The 9,483-nt window shown below is 34.6% G+C and overlaps 1 protein-coding gene across 1 annotated transcript; it reads right to left on the bottom strand.

Moving 5' to 3' along the window:
* Positions 1-4,128: 4,128 nt before the first annotated feature.
* Positions 4,129-8,582, bottom strand: LOC122605995 (vesicle-associated protein 1-2-like). Its single transcript, XM_043778963.1, has 8 exons — positions 8,419-8,582; positions 8,054-8,159; positions 6,786-6,856; positions 6,613-6,694; positions 6,031-6,146; positions 5,581-5,751; positions 4,829-4,990; positions 4,129-4,540 (listed from the first exon to the last, which is right to left on the bottom strand). The coding sequence occupies exons 2-8, from the start codon at positions 8,100-8,102 to the stop codon at positions 4,427-4,429; spliced, it is 765 nt and encodes a 254-aa protein (XP_043634898.1). The 5' UTR covers positions 8,103-8,159; positions 8,419-8,582; the 3' UTR covers positions 4,129-4,426.
* Positions 8,583-9,483: the final 901 nt, after the last annotated feature.

The raw sequence follows: 9,483 nt of genomic DNA, 5'->3' as shown, positions 1-9,483 counted from the left end.
CTTCACCGTCTTTTGCTTTTCCTAGTTTTTTCTTTCTTTACTTAGGGTATATTTTCATCATCAGGCTATTAATAGTCAGGTTTTGTACTATGTTTGAACTCTATTCTTTTGTTAATCTTACCTCTTCCCATAGCTATTATGGTATAAGTATTTTAATGAATTGATTGGTAATGTAGGTTTCATATTGTTATTTGACACTTTGTATTTTAAGTGATCAAATAGGCTAATGTTTGAGGCACGTTAATTATAATAAAGCTCTCTATTCTTTGGATACTGGATGAACACAATCCAACCGCCTAATAAAAAACGTCTATGCGATTCATTTTCTATCTTTAATCCCTTACAAGCAAACTTGGTTTGTTTATAGATCTTCGTGAGAACTTCAAATCACTATGCTACAATTACATTGCACAAGTAAGAGCATTCACAGTGGGTGTCATTCATTCTCCAAGGACTAGTCCCTGTCAGCTCCACATCAGCTCCACATTATCCAAGGACTAACCAATGACTAATCCCCCAAAACACCTACAATGCCAGAACTAGTCTAGGACCCACTATTTTATTTAACTTTACATTTTCAACCCAATATTCTACCATCTATTTAATTATACACTTTCAACCCTCTAACTTATACAAGTTCAATAATATAATAAAGGTGTAAGTGCAAAAAATAGAAAGCACCTTTAAACCAATTCACGAAAATAGCAGTGACCTTTAAAAGTTTTGTTATTTAGAAATGAACTTTCATTTATTACCGAAAATAGCAACATTTGACACGTGGACATGGTGACATGGACATTTTTTATTACGTGGCATTTTTTAATGTCGTGACATTATATTTTATTTATTTACCATTTAATTTTTATCAGTCATGTCATTTCCCCCCAAAATGGCTTTGTTTCAGTTTCAGTTCCAACAAGGTATTTTTTTTCTCGTCATTATATACTGAAGCTAATTTCACCTTCTTTTCATTGATTTTTATTGAGTCTCTTCCATTTTCAAGCATTGAGAAGTTATGTACGAAGATCATAAAGGAGACATAGATCTATATCTTCTTCGTCTATCTAAAGTTTTAAAATCTCTAAAACTAGATGTCAAAACGTCTTTGTTTTCGTCGGAGAGAGATCCTGCGGATGTTCAGGTGAGATGAGAGTTTCATAGGCCAGATTTGGTTCGTTTAAGAAGAGCTTGTCCGCACATGAGATAGATCCAGATGGCGAAGATCCAGAGGTTTTCTCGAACTCGAACAAACTGTCGACGGTTTCTAAGTTAGTTGAAGAAATTGAAGACAAAACCATCTCCACATCCAACGCCGATGAGGTGTTGGAGTAATCCGACTATAAATTAAAGTTCATTGCTAAAAAGTAAACTTTTAAAGGTCATTGCTATTTTCGTAAATTGTTCGAAAGATGCTTTCGATTTTCTGTGTTATAAAGAATGACACATCATTAAAAATGTCACGTAATCAAAAAATGTCCACGTCACTTTGTCCACGTGTCAAATGTTGCTATTTCCGATAATAAATGAAAGTTCATTTCTAAAAAACAAAAAAGGTCACTACTTTTTCGTGAATTGGTTGAAAGGTGCTTTCTATTTTCTGCAGTTATCCCTATAATAAAAACACACTTAAACATTTCATTAATAAATAACATACAATACAGTAAAATAAAAACATTACTACATAATACGAACATATGATCGATAAAAACATAAACACACTTAGCACTAACACGTTACTAATAAACACACTTAATACTAACACAATACATAAGACTAAGTCTCGGAGTAGTCCGAGTCCACAGTACTGTCGCCGTCATTGCGATGAATGTACGTATAGCGTTCAGGAGACTCGACACGGTCGCCTAGTTGCGGAGATGCGTATTCCTCCTCAGAGTCGGTCAGATAATCATCAGGACGACCACCACCGATAGCGCCTTGCCAGTAGAATGCGTGGTCTATAGTGTGGTTTAACGTGTTAGTAGCTGCGGTAAGCTGGAAAATAGCTTGTGTGTGCCAGTCGATGTGCTGCTGAAGATAAATAATGTACTCAACTTCAATGGCGTTGCGAGCATGTTCTGCAGCTTCAAGTCGTTCAATTTCGGCTACGAGTGTTGCTTTGTTGGCAGTCAAGTTGTCAATGACATTGTTAACTGCAGATTTGTTTGCATCATTCTGAAGCATGTGCTCCTGCATCCTCATTTTTACAGCGTGAACGGTCATGTTTGGTATGTTATTTGTCATGTTTGTGTAGAAGAGTGTGTTTTTTAATAGATAAATTATTTGTATGATAAAATGGTTTGTGTAAAAGAGTGTACGTTATATATATATGATAAATAGGGCCAAAAGTGTCAAATTTGTATAAATATCAAATCAGCCGTTTTAGGGACCATTTGTGTAAATCTTTTTTGAAATTTAAAAACATACCGTTATTTTATAAAAGGAAAAAAAGCCATCGGCTCGCTTCTGGGGGGACGAACGCGCGAGAACGAGCCTAGGGACGAGCCACACCTAACCGTGTGTTCTCGTCCCTCAACCGAGAACGAGCCTAGAACGAGCGAAAACGGATCCATTGTGATTGCTCTAATAAGTACTCTAATAGTTAGGAGCTTTCAATTCATGTTGGATATTGTATCGCCTTTATTATTGGTAGGGATGTTCATTATATAAGTTAATTAATTTAAGTAGTCTAAACCATTTGTCATTTCGGTAAATGAATCATTAATCCACCCGATCAGTTGAATTCGTTAAATAAAACGTTAGGATGACATTCATACGTACCTGGTATAATTGGATGCCTGTAAAATTATAATCTTGAAAAAATTCTTGAAACAAATTGTATAACTACGAGATTGCTACGAAGGATTAGTAACAAATAAAATAATTTAGGGTAAATTCCAATAAGACACATTATTTAAGTTCATAAAACTATATTTTGATGCATTAAAAATCCATAAAACTAACATAGTGCATAAGTAATTATCATTATTTTTAAATGATTTGGGTGAATTTTTTAATTTAATGGAAGAGAGAAAAAATATAGGAAAATAAGTGGTCCAGAATTGTTATCGCGTTCTTTTTTATTTGTAAGTTGTCAAATAACTCTTCCTTGGGTGAGTTATTTTGAGAACTCCTAAAAGAAAAAGAACCCAAGAACCATTCTGGACCACACATTCTTTTCATCTTTCTCTGTCTTCAATTAAATAATAAAATTCACCCAAATCGTTCAAAATGTTCTAACTCATAAACCGTAAATCGTTAGACGAAACAAAAAGCATGGGTAGTCTTAAAATTTCGTCCTCTTTCATTAGAGATCCAATTTGATATATTTTTGACGACTTTTTAATTTTCGTTTTCTTTTTGGTAGTTACACATAACTTACACATGTGTAGGTTGAACTTACACAAGTGTAGGTTGAACACAAATTATGATTCGGAACGGGCTTCGCTATTAAGGATATTCATAAACCAAAGATAGTGGGGGTGATAGGTCATAGAGGGTGATAGGTCATAGGGTGATAGGTCATAGAGGGTGACAGATCATAGGGGGTGACCAGTGAGGTGATCTACCTAACGGGCTGCGCCCATAGCCGCTATTCCTTCGTCATGGACTGACGGGCTCCGTCCTTGGCTACCATGGCTCTGCCATGGATTGACAGGCTCCGCCCTTGACCTTCATTGTTGTGTACACATGTTCATTTACTAATTTACATGTGAAAATAATGATCTTACACATGTGTAGGATGAACGCGATGGAAAAAAAATATTAAAATTAAAAAGTCATTAAAATTATATCGAATTGTATCTCTAATGAAAGAAGACGAAATTTTAAGACTACCAATGCTTTTTGTTTCGTCTAACGATTTATGGTTTGTAAGATAAAACATTTTAAATGATTTGGGTGAGTTTTTTAATTTAATGGAAGAGAGAAAAAATATAAAAAAGTGGTCAAAAATTGTTCTCACGTTCTTTTTTATTTGTAAGTTCTCAAATAACTCTTCCTCTAAAATTATTATCAAAAAAAAACAAAGCAAAATTTTACAAATAGAGTTTTGCTAACTTGTGCCAGAGGGACATAACCACGGTTACGTGTTCAGTTCTTTCAAATCCTTGCGCCACTTACCACAACAAATTCGGCAGAAAAATCTGATATCAATATTGCCTTTTCAAAAAATATAAAAATTTGGCTCTTTAAGCAATTTGGCTCAATTTCAGACCGCTTATTTTGATCGGTGGAATGACTGCCAAGATAACTTAACCATTTAAAGTCAAGTTTAATCTTTAAGCTGCTATCAAAATCCAGTCGATCAACATTACAAAGTTCTTTACATGGTCAATGACTGTATTAACTAGCCTTGTATGATATTAAGATGTCACACTCATAGACCCAAATCTGATGCTCGGACTAGTAACCTGCTAAACCTTCCTCATCAATGGTGCAACACGTATCCAAGGTAAAGGCTAGCAAGTGCCACCATAAAAACAAAGAAAATGTGAACTCCAGTCACTCCTGTTCTGGGGTTTTTATTGGTTCTCAAGTTGTCCTGCAAAGAACATAAAAATCTGAGTCATTAAGCTATTAAAATATGCTGTTTTTGGTAAATAAAGAACTTGCTTCAGAAATAATGAAGCCTTTATATGAGAGATAATTTAAAGAAACAAGCATCCAGAAATCATCAAACAAACAAAATGCCATTCTGCTGTACTTGAATTTGACGCTACAGGTTCATAGCAGAGTAAAAAATCCACTAATTTTGAACGGGATTTTAAAGGACAAAAAACGATATCCACTTGTAATACGAGCACCAACAAAAAGTAAACTCATAACTGACCTGTCTAAGTATTGACTCGAACTCTCTCAGTTTTGACTTCATCTCTTCTACATCATTGTTTAATCGGAGCTCTTCAATATGCTTCCTGTTTATAGATTGTTTATTCTTCGTAGCCTCTAAAAGTTCACTTTTACTTCTGGACACCTCTATGTCCCCATCAACCTTGCAAAAGTTTGAAAATAGCAATACTAAAACCATTTTTTGTGTCAATAGAAATTAATAATCTACAGTTGAGGAACATAGCTGCAAAAATCATCTATCGATATTATAAACGAATATTGCAAAAAATATATTTGGTTTTTATATATGATATTAGTGATATTATGTAAAGCTAAAAACACATTTAACCATAATCCACAAAAATGCACATAATACCTCCGATATGGTACTAGAAATGGCAATCTTATAATTAGGTCGATTCCAGTTATGTTTCTCTCCAGTGGTCTTACGGGTCAAACTAAAGAAATTTTTCTCTAAGAAGAAACAGGTCAAAGGTCAGCCAAAAATGCATATTTAATGCTTAAACATCCCAAGTAATTTTATTCAAAAGATTTAGATTGGTAATGAGATGATACTTCCTGTAATCATATTTGACACTATGTATTTATAAAAGATATAGTAATACTTTTGGAAAAAAGTGTTTTAACCCAACCTTGCATGTACCCAACCACCAATTCTGTCCCATGAGGCCATGACCCAACCCACCTGCCCTGACCATTTCGCCACCTGTGCCATATACAATAAGCTCTTACATTTACACGAGGGTTGTCTTGAACTAAGTCATCACGTGATTCCCTGACAGCAAAATATGGCCTCACTCTTGACATCCCGTTCATAGAAGGCAGTACCGGTGAGTGGGGAGGGCTGACAAGGATCACCTTAAGCTTCCTTTCCGCAATGAGCTTAGGATCCTCTTTAGAAAACTGAGAAAGTGGTGAGTCAGATTAACGAATGCAATCACGTGGCAAATTCTCACAAATGGGTTAAACTTGTGTTGTGTTTTATCTTTAGTGGTTCAGAAATAAACTAAAACGACAAAGTGCATTCAAATTAATAAAACCTCCTAGGCCACTTTATTTGAATAGTAGATGAAAGAAATGTTTTAGGGTTGGCCCACCCGTTTTGACCCTAACCCTTTCTAACCTCACCCATTTAGCCACCTCTATAATTTACTATCCAACCAGCATCTTTAGGATACCAACCGTATTGGACGTGATCTGATCATCTTTTGTCCACCTGGGAACAACTTTACTTAGTATCAAGAACTTGTCATTGCATATGAGATCCGGTGGCGCTACTTCTTGTGCTTGCATAGTAACTGTGGTGGCACCAAAAAGTTAAGAAGAGACCCTTTAGTATCATCATTCTATACTTTAAAAGTTTAAACTTAGATGTCTTGGCATTTAACACAGACTTTTCAAGAAATGAAACAGTTCGAAGGTTCACTAGCTGAATATGCCGATTAGAGGTAATTTATAGACGAATAAAAATGAGGAATTATGATTCCAAATGCACCATAACCCAACAGATGGACTTGTAGGACAAAAAAAAAAAGAAATCGTTAAGCGATAAGAAAAATACTAAATATTAAAAATATTGAAGTAAAACAAACATGCTCACAAAACAAGCAAATTTACACATCATATCTCTAACATCTAGATTTCGTATTATCTAAATCGCTCTAGCCTCTAAATGTCAATCACCATTCGACCTTAATTTCAAATAATTACAAATCAACCAGGACCCACCACACAACCTGCAAATTCATAAGCAAGTTTATATACCTGTGATAAGATATGTCAGATTTGGCTTAATAACTCCAGTAATTGGTCTGGCACAGTATTTCGTTGAAGAGGTAGTCTTAACCTGAAAATTAATTTATTCACATGGATAAATCTACTTCATAAAATCGTTGTAGGTGAAATCACATTTTATATATCAGAAACAAGGTCAGAACCTTAAAAGCAACATGGTGATCTGACTTATTGACCAGTCGAATAGAACAAGAGATCTGTTTCCTCAATTCAACTGATATAATAGAGAATAACATCAGGAAGAGTTAGCCCAGTTCTGTAATAGTATAATTCATTAACGTGCACATGTTGAGCCTGTGACAAGAACCAACTGGGCAAAAAGTGAGAAGCACACTGAGAAAAGAAGATATAAGGTCTTAAACAGAATCAAAAAGGAAACTTGAAACACATGGCTTCTACATATTCTGTGTGAGCCAATTATCCTTGTGAATATAATTTCAATCAAGACAATGTACTTCATTCATTTAGGATGTTATCTGCCAATCACATGTAAGATCTTGATTTAAGCATCACTCGAGATAAGTTGATTTTATTAATGACGTTTATATTGATACTTGCTTAAAGCCTTTTACCTAAGCATTCAAAAGTAACCTTAAACGGACGAAGAGTTGCTACACCCGTTCAGTGCCCCTCTAATACTGCCCTCCACAAAATTATGAATTAAGTTTGCACACTACCGCTACATCGCATACTATCTTTCATGTTAATCATACAAAATGGCATGATAAAACCTAATTAATGACATCAATAACTTCTTTGAACATCTTAACTGACATCCTTATGTTATGATTGACCTACAAATGTCATGATTTCACCACTACCATCAAAAACTTTTTAAATCTTTTGGTACATCCATAGATGCCAACGCAAACATCCACCTGAGTACCAACAGGCATCCGCAAGTATTTGTCCTGACTCAGTGACTCCCGTCTGCTTAATTGCTAATACCATTGGTCAGAAAAAACTAATTCTGTAACAATTTTGTAATTTGTAGCACATTCTTAGTGACTAAGTTTCTTCGGTAAAGAGGCATTTTAATCTGCTTACACGAATAGCAGACACTAAAATTGATTCAGGCAGTATATCTACTATACCACTAGCACTAACCGATACCATTAGTAATCCAAAATAACTAGCTCGAAGGAGTGTTTTAACAATAGACCAAAACAGAACACGCGATACGTAAGTATTTCCTCTCCAATTTAATATTTTAACTCTCATTTGCTCGCTCAAGTGAACCTACTTATCCAAAATCCAAGTTCATATCTGAGTATCTGACACTACGTCATTACATACATCTATATCTATATACACAATATACATCTAATATTCATTTTATACGTAATTAAAAGTACTCGCAACTGTAATCAAAAAAATTACTCGTAAAAACAATAACAATCAAACAGCTTACATATGAATTTAAGTTCGTTAGGCTGAATCTCCAACAGCTCGGTATCCATCTCCGTATCCAAAAAACAAACCGAATCGGATAGGTATAGTTACAAAATCCTTTTTTCCTGTAAACAAAATTAACAATCAGTTAATTACACTCAAACAGATGTAAATAATTTATTATTATTTTATTTAGAAACACACACTTATATGGATAGAGTATGAGATGGTATGGAATTTATATAGATACATTAATTAGGGCACCAAATGTAGCAGAGAGAATTATTTTTTGAATTAAAACCCTAAGTAATCAATTAACTGACAGTAAATTTGGGAGCGGAAAACGGAGGTGTATCTATAATGAAGTAAAGAATGAAGTGATACCTGAATTGATGGATAGTTAATGGCACCGGCCGTAGCCGGAACGATGAAGATTGATGAAAGGAATTTGGGGGAATGATCGTTTGCTGAATATTGGAACGCCTGTAGTTTTAATATGGTCAATTGGCGCGGTGGTGGTTACCCGGGCGGGACCTCTCTAAAATGAAATTTTGAAACTTGTAAATGTTTCGAAGGTGCATATTGAAAGGGAAGTGATAAATGTACCACCACAAGTAATTAATCTATCACATATACGTAACAGTGATTTGTACTGTATGTTGGAAATTTTGTATCTTGTGGTAGATTAATAAAAAATGATGGTACTATTATCATTTCTCATATTGAAAACGTGTATCGACGTTTGTTTAAATTTTAAAATAGAAGGTTACCTGCATAATGCGATAACACTGACAACGATGATGACGGTTTGGCTATGGAGGTGGCTAGTGGTGATGATGGTGTTATGGGCGTCTAGTCCTTAATCTTCTATTATATATTTTCATCTCATAGGGATATGGTGGTATGTCAAAACTATCCTTAATGAAACAATTTACAAGATATATCAGTTAATTCTAAATAAAACTACGCTATCTCTTTTACATCAATTACATTTGTATCATTGTATCAACAACCTACCCTACTCGTTGTTGCCGTCACTACCGATCGTCACCGCTACACTGTCGCCATCACTGTCATCGCATTGAGTGAATAACACTCTAGTATATGAAATGATAGGCGTAACATATATTAGTAAAAGTAAAAAGAATTGCTCACATGCTTCCATTTATTAAAAAAATAAAAATAAATAAATGAATAAGAATAACTCACGTGATTCCAAAGATAAATCGGGGTTACATATGTGTTTTCATAAAAGTTGAAGGACCGGAAATATAAATTTGTTTTACAAATCTGCTTTGGGAGCCCTTAGGTGCTTTTCGAAAGCATATAGGTTATTTCCTTAGAATATATGGGACTTTTCTCAATTTCATTTTTGAAATGAATTATCATCTAGTTGCTCACAGCTCACTAAACCGAGAATGAACAATTCATGATCAGATAAGTCGTGAA

This window comes from Erigeron canadensis, chromosome 6, assembly GCF_010389155.1.
Source record: "Erigeron canadensis isolate Cc75 chromosome 6, C_canadensis_v1, whole genome shotgun sequence".
NCBI classification, from domain to species: domain Eukaryota; kingdom Viridiplantae; phylum Streptophyta; class Magnoliopsida; order Asterales; family Asteraceae; genus Erigeron; species Erigeron canadensis.
This window is presented reverse-complemented; position numbering and strand designations above follow the sequence as displayed.